Source organism: Stegodyphus dumicola, chromosome 11, assembly GCF_044657685.1.
Source record: "Stegodyphus dumicola isolate Sdum_Otavi_A_Nest chromosome 11, ASM4465768v1".
In the NCBI taxonomy this organism is placed as follows: Eukaryota; Metazoa; Arthropoda; class Arachnida; order Araneae; family Eresidae; genus Stegodyphus; species Stegodyphus dumicola.
In genome coordinates, this window is record NC_140778.1 from 116,396,814 (window position 1) to 116,421,445 (window position 24,632).

Genomic DNA, 24,632 nt, shown 5'->3' on the forward strand with positions numbered 1-24,632 from the left:
TTCTGGCTGTTAATGTTGAATACTGATCCTCATTTTGTGATCTCAAATGACTTTGTCCTAATCATCGGAGAACATGTCCTATTTCCAAAAACCGATTCAATAGTCTGGAAGTGACACTTTGAGAAACTCCTAACGCTTCTGCTACAATGGATTGTGTTTGACCCACTTCTAAATGACTGATGGCCCTTCTGGCTACCGATTCAGCTGTATCATGGTGTTGATTCAGTTATGTCATCATCATATTCACCCTTACAAAACATTCAATGCGTGTCAGTTGTTTTCAGCATCTTCATATAGTAGGAATGCTGCAGGTCACTTTTCACTCCTTATCTAAAATGGGAAGTTTTCAGTGTCACAGACAATATTTGCATATTCCCAATTTTGTAAATGTTATAATTTTCCTTTGTAACCTCATATTTCACTTTTGTTAAAAAAGATGTGGATTATATGGTTATTTTGTACTGAACTCGCAACATCCCCTAATTGTTTTGAGCAGTGTAGTTTGTTGTTTCTGATTTGAATATTGAATTAATTTGTATAAGCAAATGAACTTGTTTTTCAGATTAAATTTCTTGAAAATAAATGTAAATTGTTTATAATATTTTTTCTGTTAGTTAAAGTGCGAGTTATTTCTCTTTCTTCCTTTTTTTTTAACTGCCCTGGGAATAATCATGAATATATCATGTATTACCCTGACACTCACATTTAATTCTGAGTATTGTATCCTGTATTACTGTGTAAGTCAGGAGTTTGACTGTGTTATTTTTTAATTTAGACTCCGTGACTTAAAAAGCGACATACCAAGAAGGAGTTATTTGAATGGAGCAAAAATTGGTGAAGATGTGATGTACATGTATAGAAAACGAAATTTAACAGTATCACAAGAATTAAATGTTTTATTCAGAAAGTATAGCTACAAGAGGGGGAAAAATCAATAATGTGTTAACTTTTTAAAGCTGGTGGTACAACTGTTGTACCGCAAAATTTACTTGCTTTTAAGCCAGCTATGGTACAGTTGTTGTACCAGCCTTTCTGTCCCTCTTTTAGAGTAACCGTTTATCTTTAGAATCTCTAGGTGGTCCAGTTTCCTGTTCAGAGCAGCTCCTGGCTATGCATTGTGTTCCGTTTCTGATCTGGTTGGCTACATTTTGGCGAAGACGTCTCACACCAATGTACTTGAAAATAAAACAGATGCTATTTCTCTTTCAAACATTAGAGGTTTTTCTCGTGATTTCAATGTAACTTTTTCCCTCGCGCTCTTGTTCAGTTCTTATAATGGCACCTCGTTTCAAAGGTCTCAGTCAGGACAAAATTAATAAGTTGCTAAGAGATTTCAAATCTTAGAGTTGCGGCTAAATATAAGCGGGAAAAGAAAGCATGAAAGCGACTGGATGCCAGTTACATCTGATGAGCTTCAGATATTTTTTGGATTAGTGTTACTCATGAAACATATTGATAAAGACAGCATTCGAGATTACTGGTCCATGGATAATTTAATTGACACACCAATTTTTCACATAATGTTTCACACATAAGAGGATACTTTATGAAAAATTTGTTGTAAACAATTTTCTTAATTTTGTTTTGAAAATATTCCTGGCTAATCATTTTGATCACTGAAAGAAATACAAAAAAAAATATTTCCTACACTGTAAATGTCACCAGTAAGTACCCTTATTATTTTGAAGGTATGAAAGATTAATCTTTTTAAAATAAATTAGAAAATTTATTATTTAGAACATATGTACGTATATCCATTTAATTTAAAATCAAGGAAAAATCAAACTTATAATGATGGTTTTGAACGAAATTAGCCTACGAATCAAAATTTACGTAGAATTCTTTATAAACATTTAAAACTTCTAAAAAGTATTTTTGATAAATCTATATTTTCTAAAATTTAAATCATAGATTAAAATTCTCTTCAGCAGATATTAAAAAGAAGCCTCAAAGCTCTCTCTATGGACACCACACAAATGAAAAGATTTAAGAAATTACCTTATCAGACTTCACTTCACACTGCAGGTATAAAATGAATTGATTATATGGGTATTTGGAGAATTTTTTTTCCTGCGAACATAAGCAGTATCCGATTTTATAAAAAAAATTCTCTCTACAGATATACCATCTTTGCCCCCATAATCCAAAGTAATATTTGTTAAAGTTAAATAATCAAACAACTAATATATCTCTGATTTTCTTTTTTATATTACAATAACAAAATTGTGAAAAAAGAAACAGATTTAAAGTTTTATTATTGTTTTAAGTTTATTTCAAAATCTAACAGTAATGAATCATATTCTAATAATCTAATAGTAATGAATATTATTATGAATTCTGTATCATTATTTCATTAAAGTATTCATTACTATTATTTTATCAATGAAAATAGATTATCAAATATTGCATTCTGACCTACAGGCACATAAAGCTACTTCATATTTGTTATATTTTGCCAAATTCTGTTCTTGTTTCCTAATTTCTAGTAGAAACAAAGACACAAAATTCACAAATTATTACCAAGATTGATCAGAAATAATAAATGTTATAGAGTTTAAATTAAATCAAAATAAACCTTGAAAAAGTCGCAAATATAGTAACCTATTTTAGACTATTGTCTAGAGTCCGACAAACATGTAAATTTTACTTCATCAATGGAGGGGACAAATGACCAACCTAATGACTTTTCTCATTAAGGAACAGTAAAGGAGGGGGGAAAAGTGTTTTGAATCACGCCATCCTAAAGGTTATATTATGAGAATTTAAGCCTGGGTTCGAAGGTTAATGTGTTGGGCCATTTTTGGCCCTGGTTCAAGGTGTTTCTGGCAGGATAGACTCATCTGTTGAGGAGAGATTTGCTGATCCTGGCCACCTGGACAGTGTTGGCAGAGCTCAAAGACAAGCAGTAGAAAGGTATGCTTTGTGGAGCCAGGCATTATCCTGTTGAAATGTAAGCCCAGAGGTTCATGAAAGGAAGGGCTACACTATAGGAAGTAGAATCTTGTTGATGTACTGCTGTGTTGTAATGGTGTTACGGATGACAACCATAGGATCTGCTGTCAAATGAAAGGGCACCCTATACCATAACTAATTTGTCAGCTTGGGAGGTGGACAACAGTCAAATGAGTATCTCATCTCTATCCTGGATGTGTCCAGGCATTTTTGCTGGTCATCAGGGCTCATTTCAAAGTGGGATTCAGCTCTTAAACAAATTCTACTCTAGTCAGTGAAATCCCAGGTCTAACGCATGCAGTACTAATGTAAACAAGCCTGGGGTGTGCTGTAGTAAAAGATAGTCTCTGCTGTGGTCTCCATGACCTCAGTCCCCATCTGCTGAGTTGTCTATCAGTGGTCATTGCAGTCACTGGTGTCCTGGTGGTTGTCCTGGTTATTGTTGATAAGGATGCATTGGGGGCTGTGAGTGCTGGATGTAGCATCATGCTGCCCTCACATTCTCTCATCACCCTTATTCGACCACTGCCTTCTTGACACTTTACACAGCCATGCTTCAGCAGTTCTTGCCAACATTGTCGAATGATAGCATCACTTCGACCCAAATGTCTTATGATCCTATGCTTCCTTTAGTGATCACCATGCTTCCTTTAATCCAGCTGCATATTCTTTTTCTCAAATGGTGATATCTGCCTATTATGTTCATAAACCTGTCTCTGACGCATTGGTACAGTTCATGTGGATCAACAGAACCACATTTGCATAAAAGTTATGCCTTAACATTGGAATATCTCTGTTTTATATGTCTTCAGGATGCTCTATTGCAGTGTGCTGAAGATCCAGCTAATCAGTCATTATCCTCCAAAAGTTAATCATTTACATATGAGCATACATTATTTCACCCCATTTGGTTAACACCTTCTTGGCGTGTAGGCCCACCAGTGGCCGAGCGGTAAAGTCGCTGAACACTGGTAGTTCGGTCCGAGGTTTGAATCCCGCGAACGGGCTGGCTGCATGGGCGTTTTCGTGGTTTTCCCCATGTGTAACGTGTATATGAGCCAGTTTCCCTTAGAAAGTCCTCCATGAAAAGCATCCCTCCCCTTAGGCAGATAGCACTCGTGTGCTTTGCCATAATTAAATACACCAACACACACCAACTTCTTGGCGTGTAGCTTTTTATTTTATAAAATGTATTGCAATTGCTCATTTTGCTACTAACAGGCAGATTTTAAGTGATTGTTATTTCCCAACTTCAGCTTACGTAAAAAGTTAGAAAAATAATATCTAAAAAAAGGTTTTTACAATAATAATAATAATTGCTGGCATGTAAATTATCCATGCACAAAATTGTTCATATGAAAAAATGCTAACATAAATGATATTCATGCAGAAAATTATGCATATTTCAAAAATTCTTACATTTATATTTTTATGAAATAAAGCATGCTTGCAATGTGCAGTTCAAATAAGTAGAATATTTAGTGATGTAAAGAATTATAATACACAAAACATCTGAATAAGGTTGTGTGCTGAATTTAGGTATCCTGTGCAGATGTCTGAAATGTTTAACTGAATATACAAGTTTTAAATTATTTCTTGTATCCTTGACTTTATATGCGTTTCTTTATGAAACCTGTTATGTTTAAAAATTAAGATTATCATGAAGTTGAAAGCTTAGCTATTGAAGTATGTTAAAAATTTAAGGAGCTAAATTAATTATGTAAATTTGAAAGGATTTAAGGGCAGTACCATACTTGGTTGCCAAATGTTGCCAGGTTGGTTCAGAGAGTATTTCTGCATTTAACTCTATTTATGCATCAGTAATCATTTTTGCATATTTTTGCTGCAAAAACCATTTCTCTAGACTTAATAATATCCTTCATCTTGTTATTTCTGTTGATGTGGCCAGAATGTAAAAATATGTAAAAAATATCAACTTATCTCTGATTTCATAATTGATCAGTTTAATTAGTCACATTATATAATAATTAGTATTTTCTAATTATTATATAATGTGTCAAATAAAACGTACACAGCTCTCACATCATACTAAAATGTATGATATTTTCCTCCAACTTTGTTATTTTCATTCGAAAATTATTTTTTTCTGTTTTGGGAAAATAAGGGGGGGGAAAAGATTTGCATCTTATTAACCACCTGTCTGCCTGTTCAGACTTTGCCACCTTCTGTAAGCAAATTATACAAGCAAAGTACAGTCATTGAATCTAAGTTTAATTAGATCTTCTAAAACTCATTATTGCAAAATTTGAAGGCAAGAAAAATTTTTAGCACTAGAACTGCCTGGAAGTGGTATTAGTGAAGAAAAAATTAATATTCTAGAAGCTGGTGAAGTTTATTTACAGAAGCTGAAGTGCTTTTAGTAGCTTGTGATTAAACTCTGTTTTTATGGAACTTTGTTTAATGTTCCAAATTAAGAATAAGATAGCATTTGATAAGATGGAACCTTCTAAGATAAGTGCATGCAGCAAAGTTGCTCAATTAGATTTCATAAATTGTAGTTCATAAGTTGAAAATGCAAGTGTCTCAGTATAAAAGAAGCTCATGAGGAAAAGAAAAGAGGGGATGAATTGTAGGTTTCTGAAAGGGATAATAGAATAAAAAAAATGGGCATGAAAATCATATCTGTTGAAGCAAATAGCCCTTTAAACTGGAAAAATTTATTGGTGGAAAACAAGGCTGTTCTAATACATTTGCTTTTGCTGTTGTTAATGATGGTATAAACAACAGTAAATATGAAACAGACCAGAACACTCTAAGAGATATTTTAAAGAAGCAATCTTTTATTTGTGTGCACTATTGAATATAGTTCTTATATTCAATAGCAATTTTTCCCTCATACATGAGTGATACTTGGTCTTTGCTAACTAATAAATTTTCTTATGTCTGTCCATGATTCAGAAATTTTAAAATTTGTTCTGCTAAATTATGTCAAATTATTCTGTTCAGACATCTGCTAAACTTCCACCTAAGTGTAGCAAGCGTTTGAGCAGAATAATTTTATGAATTTTATGCATAAATTTGCAGTGTTGATGAAGAGTCACTTTAAATACTTTATTGAAGCAACTACCAAGCCAAAAATATGGTCTGCTAGTTGCTGCAGTGTTCAGTTTTGTAGTATAACTTTCTTAAACAGTAATTCAGTTTTATTTATTTGAAATTTTATTTTCTGTACTATAAAAGTTTGTCAGAACAGACAATAAAATGTTTGAGTGGAGTTTTGAACATTTTCTCCATAAAAGGCAAGCTTTTATACTTGCTATCTAGTTGAAAAATATTCAGTTTTTGATTTATTTTCAATTTTAGTTCAAAAATCACTTTAAGTAAAAAAATGACTATGCATGTTGTAAAACTTTACAAAATATATACAAAATCACCTTAATTGAAACACATATATACCAAAATTACTTTAATAAAAAAACTGATTGTTTGGGAAGAGAGTTTACATTTCCCTAAAATAAATGAGTGTTTCAGGGTTATTAATGCAGAAATGAGGCAGACACTAAGTACAATCATTTTAGCATACAAGTTTGTATACAAAAACATTACTTATTATTAATTGTTTTTCATTATGATACCTTTTATTTTTGCAGATTACTCATCATAATTACAAGATTTAATAATAGGTATAATAATATATAGTGTTTGTGAAACACTCAAATTCATCAGGATCTTAATATAAATGATACTTACACTCGTACCTTTAAAAATATGCATAATTTCTTCTATAATATCAACAGTTTTCTATGCCTAAAAATTCTTAATTTATTGTATGACAATCCTACAATAAATCTCCCTTACTAAAGCAAAAAACATTTTTCATAATAAAGAATAGCAATAGTTTTATGCACTAAAATTTTCCTGCTATTTCATTATCTTGAATATTTACTGTAAAAAAAAAATCTGACTATATCAGCACCATGTGCAATAGATTACATCACTCATGCCAGAATCAAATTGCATCATTTCTCAAGTTTTGCAAATTAAAAAAGAATGCAAGTTAATAGTACATTCATACTGAGGGCTTGTTTGAAAGAAAAAGGACTTCAACAGAAGCCATTTAGTTTTGTTCTGTGTAGTACTGCAGTATTTGGTTATTTAAAGTAATAAATGGTAAAGTGTTGCATTTATACCTCTCTGGTATTATTTTGTAGCTTAAGTCTGATATTTTAGTATTTTACTAAAATGTTTACTTGCACGAGGTTACTATTAGTTTAAAACTGTGAGTTATTTCATTGCACAAAATGTGTAATTTTTCTTCATGCCTTGCAGTATTATTGTGTGCTTTATTTTTTGCTTTATAAACATTTCTTTTATTTTTGCAGATTACTTATTTCTTTCTGTTTGATTCTGAAGCTCGAGGGTTTATACGACCAACATGTTTGGCTTATTTTACATCTGACAAATAGTAAGTTACTATATATATCATTTTGACTTTGTTCATTTTGTGATTTTTTTAATGTATATTTGTGTCCATGTAATAGATTTACATAGTGTTTTTCAATGGAAATCATTCCTAATTTTATTCTGTTTGTAGCAAGCTTATCAAGTCAGCTGAATCCATTTTGAAAAGACTGAGTGAAGTATGTTTCTATTTATCGTATGCATACAGGCATTTAAAAGTTATTGCTGTTTAAGAAGCTTTTTTCTCTGCTAAATTTAGCACCTTTTTTATGTTTTAATAAATTAAATAAAAAAAAATAAAAAGAATATTTTTCATTTTGCTGTTAAAGTGTTAGTTTATTTTTAACATTTAATTAAATACTTTATTTGTGTACATTTTAGTGTTACAAAGGGCACTGAGAAAGTTTTGTAGTACAGCAGAACAGATTGTCATGGTTGGTTACAAGTTAGCTTTTAGATATGTCCCAATATGCATTTTAGCCTATCTTGTTATTGTTTCAATATCATTTGCATTTTAGCTATGTTTGTGAAAAGAAGTGTCGATGTTGCTGTAATTGAAAACTGAATACTGGGCAGTTTTTCACTGCAATCTTGCACGAGGTTTAAATGTTGATCGTTGTTTACAGGAAACGATTCCTGTACTTGAAGAGAATTGTCCTAGACAGCACCAACAGTTTGAAAGAGGAATTTTTGGCTTTAAAGATGCTCCAAGGCAGGGCAACCACTTCTGGTACTTTCATACTAGATCTAGAATTTTGTTTAAATTTTCAGTGCTGGAATTAATTAATTATCTGTTCTAGCATTTTTTTCCAAAACAACTTTTCCCCTTTTTTAATAATAACAAAAATAACATGAGAAATAGATTTATGAATTTGTACCTCATTTTGTATATAACAGAAGATGGTTTTAACAAACTAAGTAAGTTTTACTTTTAGCTACATTACATAATCCTTAAGGCACTGGTCTCAAACTGGTGATCCATGATTACATTGCAGTTATAAATTTATTACAAAGATAGTGTTGCAAAGTTTTCAAGATTTTAATTATTTGAAATCTAAGTTGAAATTATTTTCATTACCATTAAAAACTAATGTGAATAGTACACCAGGTCTATAAATGGAGCTAATTAATTACCATATAATATAAATATTTTTCAAAGATTTGAAGATTCAGATTTTTAACTTTTATCTGTGCTTATCAAAAAGTAAGTGCAGCCAATTGAGAATTTTTGTACTAATAATAATTATTTCATTTAGGAGTACATATATATTTGATAAGCTCTTTTTCACAGTTTTAATAAGAAAAGAATTCGATTGACCTATGAGTGTCTACATTCCCTAATGATGATAATTTCTAGTCCTTTTTCACCAGTGCACAAATATTATACAAGTAAATTTTGTACTTACATTCAAAATTTGTAACTATTTATATACAAGCATATCTATTATGTGTTGAAAAAAAAAATTTTGTAAATAAGAGAAAGAGGCTAGGTTGGCATTATTTTTTCTCACTTGGAAAGTTTTCATAATTTGTTTGTTTTTAATCTGAATTAAAGTTATTTAATGATTAAAGAAATGCATTGGTATTATCTGAAGTAAATGCTAATCTGAAATATTAATATTAAGCTGTCCGTATATGTGAATTACAAAATATAACCACCAAATGTCTTTCAGGTACCAAACTTTAGATTTCAGATAGGAAATAAATATAAATTTGAATTTTTTCCCTTTGATTTGTAACTAATATTGTTTATGTATGCTTTACTAAATATTTAGTAAGCAAAAATTTTTTATAGAGAATGTTCATTTTGCTAAAAAGAAAATTTTGGCCCATCAGTTATTTTTAGATCATGCATTTGGCCTGCATGCAATTTGAGACAACAATCTTAAGGTGCATTTTCTCTTAATGTTTACCCTCCAAGAAATAGTAAATCTAAATTTAGATTATTATTTTTAATTTAAAATCTGCTGTATTCATCTAATTTCATCAGTAGGAAGTGAACATAAATAGGAAATATTGTATGAAAACTTAATTTGTAGCAGTTCACATTGACTGAAATATAAATCCAGTGACAGTGCATACTTGTGTATAGACTAGACATAGTGTGTATTTAGGAATGCAAATGGAAACAAAATGAATTTAGATGAATATGAAGCCCTCCCCTTAAAAATAAAAGAAAGAAGAGGGAATCATTGAAGTGAAATACTTCCCGCTGTATACTGAGTTCTTTATCATGTTTTCAAATAAATTTATAAGGTGCTGTTAACAAAACTTAATTCTAAAGTGGGTAAATTAGGTTGTTTTCACTTTATGATGTCCTTTGCATTGAATATCTCATTAAGTAAAATAGCTATGAAGAATTTGATAGAGAATTATACTGACTGATAGCTGTAGAAATGCCCAAAAAAGTCATAAAATTCTGGGTTTTTTAAATAAATTTTTGAAATGAAATTTGCTGTAGAAGAGCAACTTCTTTTTTCCCCAACAACATTATTTAAAGCTGCATTGAACCTCCTTTTTACATCGGTAGCAACTAAGAGAATACTTCCAGCAATTAAATGAAAAAGAATAAGATAAGAAATCCACTTAAAACTTTCTTGAAGAGTGATAACAGATTTTAATATTTCTGAAGTAAATATTTATTTAACAAAATATTCTAAAAAAATTATAAAAAATTTCCTTGAAGAGTGGTAATGGATTTTACTATTTCTGATGAAAATATTTATTTAACAAAATATGCTAAAAAATTATAAATATTTTCCATTTTTTCTTCTGTGTGAGAATATATGTAATTAGTAACATATTGAACAAGTGAAATATCTATATTCAAATTGCATATGAAATAGGTAAAATATCTGTATTAAGTTTAAAAAAAAAAAAAAAAAAAAAGAGCTTCATATGTAAATGATTATAATGAGAAGAATCAGGATAATTTTTTTTTAATATTTGTTGGGTATATCCTGAGTTATGATTTTTAGGTTGAGTTTATTTAATAATCAGAAGTCATACTGTCAAATGCTTTAAAGAAAATAAAACAAAAGCAAATATATATGTAGTAATATATATTTTTCAGATTTATGATCTTTTTCGTGTATTAGTCCGAAATGTTTTTACTAGGTGATCATTTTTCTCCAAGCTCAGATTAGCTCTCTTTGTCTGTGACTGAGAAATGCACTACTGCTGTATAAAAAGTGCATGGGACAGGTATATGGTATAACACTAGCTTTAGAGATGTCCTTGAGCATTAATCCACTAGCAGTTCATGCTATTCTGTAAGATCGCATTCAAGTTAGAAAGCTTTGTTCCATTGAACGCCATATAACTTTACTGATAATCAGATGACATATCATGTTTCGTACTGGTATGAAATATTCAAAAAAATTTTAAAAATAGGAGATTATCCTATGTGAACAGTAGTATGACTGATGATGAAATTTAGCTGTACCATTATAATGTCCCAACAAATGCTTAGGAAAAAGTTTGGGCATTGGAAGATAAGGAGACTCTTGTGGCTGTTTACAAATCCAAATTAATAAAAAATACTGTCATCATACTTTTAAGTGTGAGAGGACTCAAAAACTCAGAAGACAGTCAGAGGGAAGTGGTATGCTAAAGAAGTTGGCTGCCTAAAGTTGCTGAAGTTCTTTCTTCACCATGATAAGTTCCAATGCACCACTCCAAAAATTTTTCTAAGTATTTGACCAACACTGGAATAAATTTGTTCTAGAACTCTTTCTGTAATCCTGATTTCATTTCATATGTTTTCATGCCATTCTTACAGAGAATAAAGAACCAGCAGTTGAGTCGTTAAGTAAACATTGATAGTTTCACTTAAGTTAAATTTTAAATGGCTGCATGGGTTTGATTTTTCCCACATTTAACAAAAATATGAGCGAGTGTCTCTTAGAAAGTACCTAACAAAAGCATACTTCCCATTAAGTAGATAGCCCTAGCTTGCTTTGCCATAATCAAATAAACCAAATCAAAATCTGATAAAGAGCAACCTGAAAGGGAAGTCTTTTACAAGCAATGGTAACCTTCTAAGGGCTTAGGAAATGAGTGCACCCAAATAGTGAAACATCATAGGGTTTCTTTGAAGACTGGTGTTGAAGGAAGCAGAAATATATAATGCAGGCATGAACAAACAGCAGCTCTTAATTGCTACTCGCAAGGTACACAAACCTGTTTCATCCTTTAAATGTAACTTCAACTAAATTAACTCACTGTTACTTGCAATAAACAGTAATTTTATATTTGAAACACAGATGCATTTTGAAAAGGAATTATGCAACAACAAAATTCTTTATCAATTAGTAAATTTATTTTTATTGCATATAATAATATAATTCATTTCAAGCTGTTCATCGTTCACTGATTGTCAGTATAACAAACAAACTGGCAAATATTTTCATTTCTGCAAATTATTATAATTGCCATCTTATTTTTAGAGTAGGTAATGGCTATTGGACAAGCACAAAATGCAAATGCAAAGCTCATTTAAAAAAACCATTCACTCTAATTGCTCCCCCCTTTTCAGGTTTTATTTTATTTTTATTTCATTCTCCTAGTAGTCCTTCTACGTTGTTGCTCTTTTCTTATCACTTATGATCCAGTGTCTCAGAACATATACTGTTCCTTGTAGGATACTGCCTTTTTCAATCTCTGAATAGCTTGATTAATCATTGAAAAACTTCTCTTGAAGTGGCTGTTTCAAACTGGGAAAGTATTTGAGGTCTTATTATCTTGTGGGAAAGTAGGCAATGTGATGAATGAGGTAAAATTTCTCACTCATTCATAATTAGTAGATCTGCCTTATCTTTCCCGTATCCATCCTTAATTCAAGTCTGGTAATTTTTCTGCATTTTCCTTTAAAGTTTTGCAACTGCTCGTAATAATATGCTGCAGTTACATCTTTCCAACTGGAACTATGTGTTTTGTAATGATTGCTTAGTGAACCTGGGCAATTATTTACTTGAATTTTGATTGTAGATGTTAAAATGTTTGGAGTCCATGGTAAGAGACTTCTTCATTAGATTAATTAACTTTTTTCCCCCTGAATTCTATTTAAAAATTTCACATTATTTTTTTTATTTTATTTATTATTATATTTTTACATTTATAAATAAAAAAAACTGTTATTAAAACTAACACTTTTGATATTTTTAAGCATTTAGAAAACTATTTTATTGCAAATAAAATAATACTATTTTACCCAAAAGTTGTCTTTTCTTCCGATATGAATGCATAACAGTGAAGTTACATTTACGGTTGTGTAAGTAAAAAATACAAATAATTTAAAATTATGTTCAGTTACTATTACTACAGTTAAATTTATTTAGCCTTCCCCCTCAAAATTCTGATTTAGTGCAATATATCTTAAAAAAAGGTGAAAAGCACAGTTCAGATAAAATACAGAATCTCTTTTCTAATTCTTTTGCTGTTGTCATTTTTACTTCAGTGAACACACCTGGCATCATCTTGTGGGTCTTAGCTTTTTTTCTGTGAATAAAATCACATCTAAAAGTGTCTATGCTAGTGTTAGTGAAAGTGGTGTAAACATACAGGAAGATCTTTCCTTTACCTTCTAATGTTACATGCTTCTCAGTAAGTCAAAAGATAATTTCCAATCAAAACTGTAAATTCATATCTTTACTGCCATATTTTTTATTCTAGTATTGAAGTCATCTAGACAACTTCAACTACTCCCAGACTCATTTATAGACATTTCAGATTCTGATACTGAAACAGTCTGAATTTGCAAGAAATTAACTTCATACATTCTGAATCAGCCATTATTTTGTGGTAAAAAACAGTTTTAACTACTTCTACATTAGTAAAGTTATGAAATCAACAGTAAAATACACAGGAAAAATTAAGCGCTGAAAGATCAAATTTGTAGAGTGATGCAAATGCTCTTGAATGCAAGTGCTTGCTTTTGAACCAATCAGAATAAAACAAAATAGACTTTACAAACTATGACTTAGTGGACATCTGCTGCTATCTGTACCACTAATTGGATTTCAAAAATACTTAGATGTGTGTAAATTAGTAAAAGCAACAGAGAAATAAGATTCCCTGTATGCTATATAGGTCTGCATTTACAGGTAAGTACTGCATGTGCCTGTGCAATGTAAAGGTCTGAAAGCAGTGCTCATGCTGCTCTTGGACAAAACAAGCAAGTGTTTAAACTCTGATCCAGATTGTCTAATTCATATTTCTTCAGACTATATGAGGCGGAAGTCTCCTTTATTGTCAGAGCTTTACATCAAACAATAAGGAACCCATCATGCACAAACTTTTTCCCTTGTAAAGCTTTACTCAAAATGCTGATGGTATATTAATGCTGGTGATATTTTTTTGCATGCTGCTGAATGATCTTTTTCATTTCTGTTTCATTAAAAGTACTACAATCTTTGTTCATCTGTTGATAATTTTTATCTTTTTGGCCCATGGTTATTTTGTATCTTTGTTGTGTTCTATACAAAAGTGGACACCCAATAAAAAATTGTATTATGATCTACTGTATTATAACTACAAAATCAAATTTCAATTAATTTAAAAATTCAACATTTACAACTGAATACTTCAACTGGTAGGCATCTGGAATTATGTTCATCTTGCAGCAATTATATACCGTACCATGAGTTATTAGTAGCATCCAGTACCTATTTGTAGTAGGTTATCTATGTCCAAAATTATCAAGAAGAGTGGAGAGTTGGTTTTGGAAGCACTAATTACTTGAGAATTCTCACAGAGTTCTCTGGAAACCATACTGAAACACTGTGGCACTCGGGCCACCATGAGGTGATTTTAGTGAGTCAGCTCCTATTAAAATTGCAATAATCACATTCTGTTATTATTATTATTATAATTATTAATGCTTCTACTGAATGTTAAAAAACTAATCTTTTCAAAGTTTGAGTTAGAATGTTCAGTAGTTCCTTAAGATAGTATTCAAAAAATTCAAATGTATTCCTAAAAGTAAAGCATTAAGTTTCAAATTTTGAAAATCAAATCTTTTTGAAGATGCATGGGATCTGAAGATAACAAATGCATCATCTTTAGGAGGAAAAAAAATTCACTGATAATACAGTTTGCATCTAAAGAATTAAATCAAATATTGGTCTTCATGTTAATTGCATGGGTGAAACTAAATTATGATTTTTTAATCCAAATCCTAAAAATAGCTGATAATAAATAATTTTCCTTTTTGAATAACATACATATTTGAGCTCTTTCTCTTAAAATGTTGCATTCCTTGTCTTAGATAGATAGTCTTAGATAGATAGGTAGATAGTCTTTGTGTGCTTTGACATATTTAATCAAACATACCTTTCTTGAATAGCAGTATATCTGCAGCATGTTCAGTCTTATTTTCAGAGTCCAGAGGAGTTAAAAAACTGAAGAAAAATCATCAGTTCTATTTTTCAAATTAGCACTTTATTCTTAATTTAAATGTAAAGCATTTTATTATATTGCGCTTACAAACATAATTAATGATTCTTTGTTTCAGTTTCAAATTATTTTTGTTAAAATTAGTCAACAGTTGTAAAAGTGGGAAACAGGAAAGAAAAACAAAAGAAAATCCTAGGTTTTTATATCTGAAAGAAGAATGTTTAGTTGAACCATAGAATAGTTTTAAATCTGTATATCATAGTAATAAACTTTCCTGAATATCAGAATAGAGAAATAAAATTTGTCATTTATATTTAAATATGCATTTTTTAAAATGACGGAAATATGAAATTGTGACTCTCAGAAAATCTAATTATAGCTTTTAAAATTTCTTGAATCTCAATATGTGACTCTACATTCAAAATTTGGCCACTTTTGGTATAAAATGTGATCGATTTTTTTTTTTTTTTTTTTTTTTTTTTTTTAAGATTATAAAAATAAAGTTGTATTGTGAAATTTTCCTGTTGTTTATATAAATTTAAATTGATTGATAAAATTAATAGATAGGCAGTTTAAAAAATAAAATATTTGATTTCAAGATATTTTTCTTTTATATTAATTTTTAGTGTAATATTCTGAAAAGATGATTTCGATGTTAAATCCTTTTAATCATCAGTTGCTCCCATAGTAAAATAAAAGACAAATGCTTATAGAAATTAATAGTGAAAGATTTATAGTTATGTATGAATTCTAAATTAATAATTCAGAAACTAAATATTTCATTTTAATTTTTAAATTTTCAATTTAGTTGGTCTGTAAACATTCTTGATTTAAATTTTAAAGTAATTTTAATTTATTTTTATTATTTATTTTTTATTCCTTTCCTCATCTTTCCCCCTAATTGATATTATGCTTTATTTATTCATTTATATGTTAATGTTATGACTTATTTATTCTGTAGGGTGTACTTTGTAGAAAATGGAAAGATAAGTTAATCAAAACAAAGAACATGAGGGGGAGGACTTTTTAATTAATAGGTTTTATAGAATGTACTTTAGATTTTAGCATAATTCATATTTTTATCAGTCATAATATTATTTCCTTTATACTAGGATGAAATGGAATTTAAGTACTTTCATATTATTAATACTTTATGATGTGTGATTACTTTATTTTATGATATATGATTTTTTTTAATACTTTCATTCTAGGCATCATCAATTTTACAACACAGTAACATTCAGCATTGCCTAGAAGATTTAAAGTCTTTAAAGGAAAATGTTAAACGCTCTGAGAAAAGTAATTGCTTTATTGTGGTTCAAGGATTAATATGTATTATGTATATTAAACAGTGTGTGGTATTTAATCATAATTAAGTGTTTTACTTTATTTTGTGAATTTCTACTAACAGGGTAGATTATATGGCATATTGTCTTATCATCTGGCACACATTACAAATGTTTGCTCAGACAAAGTTATGTAATTTTAAATCATGTGTAAGCAAGTAAAATAAGGGCAACTATTAACTGCAGTTCTTGCTGCTTTATTGCAGATGTTGCTGCTTGTAATTAATTATAACAAGGAATGTCCAGCTAAAACCTTTGAAACATTTGTATTATTAGTTGCTGAGAATGGGATATTTAATAATTATTAGTTGCTATTTAAGGTATTTGATGTCCATCCGAGTGGTAACTGAAACCTTTATGTTGCTGATTGAGAAAATTTAATCTAGTTCTCTTGCAGACACTCAAATTTTATTCTGTAAATTGCTGAAAAGCAGTAGTCACATTCGTGCAAAATTTAATGTCAAGAAGAAAAGATTTTTAGTCTCTGTATGTTGTCTTAAATTATATACTACAAGAGATGGTAAATATTTTTAATTTTTATTTTTAATATACTACAAGAGATTGTTAAATATTTTTTATTTTTATTTTTAAATTTTGTATTTCTAAAAATCATATTTTTTATTGACGGCAATATTTTGATAACACAGTAAACTCCTTAATAATTGAGGTAATACTGGAGGTGACATGCATGGCTAATTCAAAGTCATGGTTAATCTGAAGGCGGTTAAAAGGCTGGAAAAAGAAGAATAATGAAGATTATATTACAGAAAAATACTAAAGAATTTACTTGTATTTTTCAGGAGTTTAATATGGGAGATAGTTTCACTTATGTAAATTAAATCGATATTCAGAGCAAAAGAAGCATATAGTAGTAGATATTAGAAGAATGAATATCTTTAGACCTGAAGAAATTCAGTTATAAATGATTTTAAAGAACAATGTTTGAGGAGGGCAGGAACAATGTTTTTGAATTCAAATTCATTTAAAATATATAGCTAGGCCTTTTTTTTTCCCTTAGCCTAAAAGGGATCTTTGTTCCAAATGGGATATCAGTCTCGAACCAGTATTTTGCATTGAATCACTATAAACAGCATATCACTTTTCAAATTGCTGTCATCAAATATTATCACCCTGTGTTATATTTATAGAAATTAAATAACAAAGAATCTGTATGAATGTATGGATATCTATGCAATTTTGAATAACATGTCCTCCACCCGAACATGGGCACCTGGAAGCCTGAATTTGCTTTATTATCTATTTCATATTTTGTAAAACTTTAATGAATTTTTGATTACCAAATTTAACTATTTCAAAGCAAGCAGTGGCAACACTATATGATAAAGAATATTTTTATCTCCAGCACGTAAGATTGTCTATCAGAAATTCCAAAGGTATACTGTTGTAAAATATTTTGTGATTTTCCTTTTGAATTTATGTGTCGTAAGTACCGAGAACGTTATATTTAATAAATAAACACATAAAATGTTAATAATAAAAGGTTTTGTAAAGTCATTTTAGTAAGGAAACTGAACATTGGTATGACAAATTGAGAAAAGGCTGGGGGGGGGAATGTGTACCAACACTTAGCACTGCATTGGTAATTCTAAACATATGCTGCTGTGCTGCTTTTAAAATTCTTTCAGTTTTGCTGTTGAATTGTATATGATGTAAGTGTGAAGAAAATTATGCTTAATAATAAAGCTAAAAAGACAAAAAAAATACGATTAGTAGGAGTGAGTGAAACAGCAGACTGGTTAAATGTGAGCTCAGTGAGAGTGTAAAAAACCTTAGCAAACCCTTTTGGGGTGACTGTTTCTTTTTTTTTATTGCTATTATTTAGTTTGGTTTTTTCAAGTTTTCCTTTTTTAAGATGGATGCTGTTATCTGGTAGTGTCATCTTATTACTTAATAAATTAATTTAATATTCCAAATAATTGAAAAGATAACAGTAAGCAAAATTATTTGAAATAATATCACTGATCACCACAAAAATACTTGAAAGTGAAACAATCAAAGCCCAAACTAATGTTCATAGATGGTGATTTTTATAAACGTTTGAAGGACTTCCAAGCCAGGGTTAAAGTGAAAGAAGTGAAGCCAATAGAAGATCACCTGCAAGTGGTACACATGCTATTTATTTTTCTTTACATTACTCTTGCATTTCCGTAGGAGTCAGCATGAATTGCAAGATTAATAACTGTGCACTGGAATTAATTTTTGTGACTGAGTAGTTTACTTTTACAGATGATTTTGCAGTGTGTATTTATTTTGGATTATGAGCAGTTTTTGCAGTGTGTATTTATTTTGGATTATGAGCAGTTAAGTCTCAAGTATTATAACATCAATGTGTTATCACTGCTGTTATTCCAAGCATTCTTTTTGTATTCTTTGTAAACAGTTCTATTTTACTCTCATTGTAAGTGATAGTAATTCTTCTATGATTCCTTAATAAACAAATTTAACTTTTTTAAGATGGGGCTCAGTTTAACTGCTATGCAGTTAATTTGCCTCCAGTGAATCAGGAATCTACAGCATGAATCGGGAATTAAAATAGTTCATTGGCCATTATTTGAGGAGGAAAGCAAGAAAAGAGCTTTTAGAGAAAAATTAGACTAAGAACTGCAACACATAAATAAACTTATATTATCAATTATTTAAATTTTATGATATTAGTTAGCATTTATAGGCTGTACATTAACTTATTTTTAAGAATTATTTTATCATATTATAAAAGAGAATTGTTAAGACTAGTTATTTTGCCCTCTAAATAACTAGGATATTTTCTACAATTAGGTTAGAAATATATCTTAGACTTTTAATGTATCTACTATAATATTACTTTGCATTCCCAGTTATGTCTTAATGGTATTAAAACTGTACGGCTAAAGCAAAAATACAACAGTTTTCTAAAAATGTGCTTCTTAGTCAGGATGCAATTCAAATAAGATCTTGTTGATTTTTTTTAACATAAATGAAACAAATTAATTAACCATGCATGCAAGTTTTAATTTTTAAAATTTTTAGCATTTTTTTCAAAATTAAAATATTTTCCCAGCTTATTAAACCTGTAATTTTTAAAAATGTAAAAAATATTCTGCAGTTTCATCTTTATATTTTATCAGCCTGTCTATTTGAAATCTGTTCAATTTTCTAAACATTTTCTTAACTATCCTGCTTCTTTTGAGAAATTTCTATGCTTGTGGCTATAAATACCTTAAGGTTTGCATTTTGTCTGATAGTAAATACTGACCTCTTAAAAAAATTAACTACAAAATGGGTTTAACACTTAGAAGACTAGTGACTTGAAAATCGGCCAGATCTGCAGTATCTCAAAAAGACGGCTGTGGCCAAAATTTCGGCCAGAGAAATTCTTTCCCCCTGTCCTTCAGGGTGCAGAGATAGTAATTGTCCGAATAATTCCCCTGCCACTTGTGCGATCACCTATGCTCCTCCCATCTGTGGGGTTTCATAACTTTCAATTGTGTCAAATGATATCTGTTCTTCCTATATGTTCTTTGGTTGCGTTTTGCATGATTCCATTGCACCTGGGACTTGTCATATCAAATATATAAATTCGAAAATAACAATAAATAAATAAATAAAAAAGGAAAAGGAATTAAAAAATCTGAAAGGTTTCAGATTTTAAATCACGACCAAAGGGGAATTTTTTTTAACATAGTGTGTGTTACATTTATTTATTAAATATCATGTTTTTCGCACTTAACCCATAAAATTCAGTTTAACAGCAATATCGCAAAATAGTTTTAAAATGAGCATATCTTTAGAATTTCCAATACAGAGACTCGTGGGTTGGAGATAAAAATGTTTTTTCTGTACAACGTTTACCATCGAGTTATCCTCGAGTTTGTTACTAAAAAATTTGTTAGTTTTTCAAAATATGAAATCGATAATAAAACAAATTCCAAATTTCAAATTTGGTCTTCCACATGCTGATATTCGTAGGAGGATTACGTCATTCAAAATTCGATGGCTATGTGTACTGTTGTTTTATCACAATGCGAGAAATATACATAATAAATAATGCAGATTTCTCATTATTTAATTTCTTCAAATATAATGCAGGACTCTAACATTTGGTGGCAACAGCTTAAAAAATGATTCGCCGTTTATAGTGATGCAAAAGGAAAACAATAGTCATTCAGGGCTAACCATACTAATATGCCTATGCGTATGATATATACATATGTAAATGAGGGTAAGCGAGCATATACTTGAAAATCACAGATTTAAATTAAAGTATTATATTCATTTATTTTTTTTTTTTTCACATTCGGCATAGAGGTTTTATTAAAAAATACAAAAGTCATGAAACGGTTCCAATTACTGGATATTTTATGGAAAGAGATTAATTCATCTTATAAAATCAAGACTTTCTGTGAAGGGAATCAGTAGTAATTACTCTTATATATTTGCTTTCTATATTTCTTTTATTATAAATATTTGCAAAACCAAAATGTGGCAAGACAGCAAAATGTGGAAAAATGTATTAAATTACAGTTTTACAGCATTTACTAAGATTTAACTTGTAAAAAATCTCTCATTAAATTAGCATTTACTCTTCATTTCTTAGGAGATAATCAAAATGAATATTAATTAAAATATAGATACATATGTAGCCTGTTCTTTCTTATTAGATAATTGTACCCGTATTCCTGTACTGATAACAGTCACGTCATACTTTCGGTCAATTGAATATCACGTAATGGTATATCAGTGAATTCGATATACATGGGTGGCTCTCGAAGGCTCTATTATCTATTTCAGCTAAATAAAGCTTCTGTTATTTTCTTCACGTACACACGTACAAAGAATATATGGGCCAGTTTCACGCACAAAATCTGTAACAAAGACCCATCAGCAGCTGAGCGATAAAAGCCACTGAACACTGGTAGTTTATTCTGGGATTCAAACCTGACGAAAGGGCTCTCTCTGCATAGACGCTTTCGAGGTTTTCCTCTTATGTAACATGCATACCAGCCAGTTCCCTTTAAAACGTCTTCCATGAAGCATTCCTCCCTTTCAGCGTAGTGCCTAATATTTTACTGAGAGACTGAATTAATTTTCGGCGTAAGTTTGTTTTTTAATTAAAAATTAAATTGTCATCACCATAGTAAAGTAATAATGAGAAATGATATTTTAATAATGTTTGTAATTTCAATATTCCTCACTTTCTTGTGCATAAGGAAAATACGAGCTAAATTTCTGCAGAAGTGACCTGCATATCAACATCAATATTTTGGCAAGATTACTTTCTGTTTTTAATACTTCCAGTTTTTATTTGCATATGTCAACACGAAATGTGAACAGAATCTAACTATCAGTGTTCATCGAATTTTCCGCTCGACCTCTGGTAGGTCTGTATAAATAAAGTTTATAAATTCGCTTGAAATTTTACATTAGTATTAATTTTATCAATTTTTGTGTCAATAAAATTTTTTTTTCCCTTTATATTTCCCCTTTTTATAGTAAATTTTGTATTTAATAGTGCTGTTTGAAACATGCAAAATGCAATGCAATGAAAATATAATCAATAAAATCTGTTTTTATAGTAAATGAGAATATTTAAAAAAAAAAAAATTCTAAAAGGGGGAAGCTTTTATCAGAAAACTGCAAGAAAGAACAGTGAACAATAATGTAGTTGAAAAATGAAATACTTATGATACAACGGGGGGTGAAACTCAATAAATTATAAAAAGAAACGGAAATACTAATGAAAAAGGTAAATGAAACTAATATAACAAAAATACAACGGGATTTGTTTAATATATAAATATAAGCTGTTGCGCAATGCTTAAAAACAAATGAAGAAAATTATACGAGAAACAAATAGATAAACATCATTTTCGAGTATAAATTAAAAATGTTAATTAGTACATGTAATTCTAAACTAAATTCAGTTTGAAAACAAATGAAAACTGATTAGACTATGTACTGATTTTAGGCATGTATAGGAGGTATTTGCTGCTAAGGCATATTTTTATTATGATGCAATGTCAAAAGTTAATATTCCAACATACGGCAGTTATATAGCTACGAAATCTCACCATCATATGTTTCTCTAGTTTAAGGAAATGAAACAGCAGAAAAGAGAACAAATTCCTTTATATTATTCCCTAGTTTCTTATCTGAAAATTAACAAAGGCGACCCCCAAAGGCAACTTAAAGGAAAGGTTTCGAAAGAGTAGTAGTTTCCCTTTACAATCAATAGCAGCTAAAAGGGGGGTGGAAGTGCATTTGGATTTCCCGTCTTTTTAAGTGAAACCTTTCCAAACTACTCAGTCTCTTAAAGGTTAACATAGAAATTTAAGTTCAATCAGAAAAGTTAGCTTGGAAAAATGTATGCAAACCGAAAAGTGAGGAAATCATTCATTTTTGACATGGCGATAGAATCTTCTATCTCTTCTTAGTGATGGGTTACAGTTTTTTTATCAGGTTCCAACTTAAATATTTGTTTATGAGAAAGAAATCTTATGTTTCTGCTTGGCAGCATACAAGAAGTTTTAAATAATGATAGCTTATATATGTTTGAGTACTGAAATGTTCTTAGTGTAATTTTTTTTTTTTTTTTTTTTTTTTTTTTTTTTTCAGTACTTTAACCAAATAACCATTCACTAGTGTAATCTTTATCATATATCATACATAATATTTTTACTGATTATGTTTATAGTATTCAGATGAAGTATTTACTTTTAAATATGTATACAAGTAAGAGAATTAAACTTGCAGAATATTATTTATAGTGCTTTCTAATGCTGGCATTGCTTATTTGAGTGGGATAAATTAATTCAATTTTTTAAACAATGTTTTTATCATACAGGTTTTTTTTAAAGTGTTTATTCAGCAATATATTCTACAGTGCTAAAATGATTCAAGTATAGGAAATGAAGAAATCTGCATTTATTCCATTATAGTTGCTGCTGATTCAAGTAAAGTGGATGGTTCTGCACCAGAGAAAGCACAGTTTCAAGATATCATGACAGAATCGGTGTTAAAGGAGATTCAAGATATTATAGAAGTTGTAGAAAGCTATGAGGTAAAATATCTTCATTAGCAAAATTTCATAATTTCCCTAAAAGAATTCTGATTTCTTTTTCCTTGCCTTTATATTAAATATAACTTTTCAGATTGGTGGGGTTCTCTGCTGATATTCTTGCTATTTCAGCGAACATGGAGCAGATGAATGCTATGGTTGAGCATTTTCCATACATATGTTTTTCAAAATTAAGGATTTTGTAGTGATAAATATTCAGCAGTTGTTCAGACAGAATTTAATCTTCAGCCACAATTTAATCCCCCCTTTTTTTGGAGGGTGTATCGGAAACATTTGGTCTACTGGGTACATGTTAAAATAGAAACAGTCAGAAGGCTGAAGAGTGCCTGAATGGAGCAAAATATTTAAATAAAAAATCTCTCACTTCAGGAAGACAGTCTTCAATCCATTGCTTATCTACTGTCTCTCTTTTGAAAGATCAGCAAGGTATATTTTTACACTATTTGCACTTTCATTCACGTGGGAAATCATTGTACATTGCCTAATATCTAGCAACTAGGACATGATAAAAACAATTGTACAGCTGCTTCGATGGTGGACTAACGTCATCATTTTTTCTAATGTGCAGTGTGAACTATACTTCCATTTGTCATATGTGTGAACAATCAAACTTTTTAGTATTGTCTAATTCTTTTCAGTATTGTAACTAACCCACTTTAATGCATGAGTGATAGTTACAGAGTGTGTAAATTTGGGATCAGTATCTCATATTTTGTAGCAAAATGCTTGTATTGTTATCTAAGTGTAGATTTCTATGTTTCAGTGTCATGAAATTTTTACTACCTAAACTGTGCATATGGAAATGCTTTGTTTATGAGAAATCCACAACTCATCCAAGTGAACATCTGAATAGCAGTCTTTACCACTAGTTTTTCAAGGCATGGCATTTCTCATGATGACAGTATTTTTTGTCTCTTTAAGTCATATGTATTTTTCTTTTCTCCATTTGTGACTTCTACATTTGGTAGTAGGCTACCAAATGTAGCAAGTGGCAACAAAAAACAAAGCTTACATCAAAAACTGTTTCTGATTTGAAGAAGTAATTCATCACAAAACTGAAAACTAATTCAATACCTGAATAAAACAGGTTTTTGCTAATAGACTCAAGAAATAGATGATTATCTTTTGGAAGGCATAATTTAAGTTTCATACTCAGTAAGTTTAAATCCCTAATTACTTAAGCAGACCCTTCCAGCTTCCTAACACCATGTTCAGTGGTTCTTCCACTCTTGAAATAAGCCCTAGAATGCCTTCTTCTAAATTACCACCAGTATAGCAATTGCATTACATGGAATGCCCTGTTAAGTGTCAAAGCAATTACTTTTGAATTTCTTTCAAATAACTGGAAAAGTTTGAAATCACTAGGAGCTATATATCCAGAGAATAAGCACTGTGATAATGTTCTGAGAGAACTTGTGTTTTGCCAGGAAAAACTATGCAGG

The 24,632-nt window shown here is 30.0% G+C and overlaps 1 protein-coding gene across 2 annotated transcripts in view; it reads left to right on the forward strand.

Moving 5' to 3' along the window:
• LOC118183561 (uncharacterized) overlaps positions 1-24,632 on the forward strand; it is a 130,795-nt gene that overhangs the window by 19,384 nt on the left and 86,779 nt on the right. For both annotated transcript variants that reach the window (XM_035353155.2, XM_085827127.1), the window contains exons 5-8: positions 7,296-7,378; positions 7,508-7,553; positions 15,981-16,068; positions 23,051-23,172. In XM_035353155.2, coding sequence (XP_035209046.1) covers positions 7,296-7,378; positions 7,508-7,553; positions 15,981-16,068; positions 23,051-23,172 — 339 coding nt within the window. The remainder of the gene's footprint in view (positions 1-7,295; positions 7,379-7,507; positions 7,554-15,980; positions 16,069-23,050; positions 23,173-24,632) is intronic.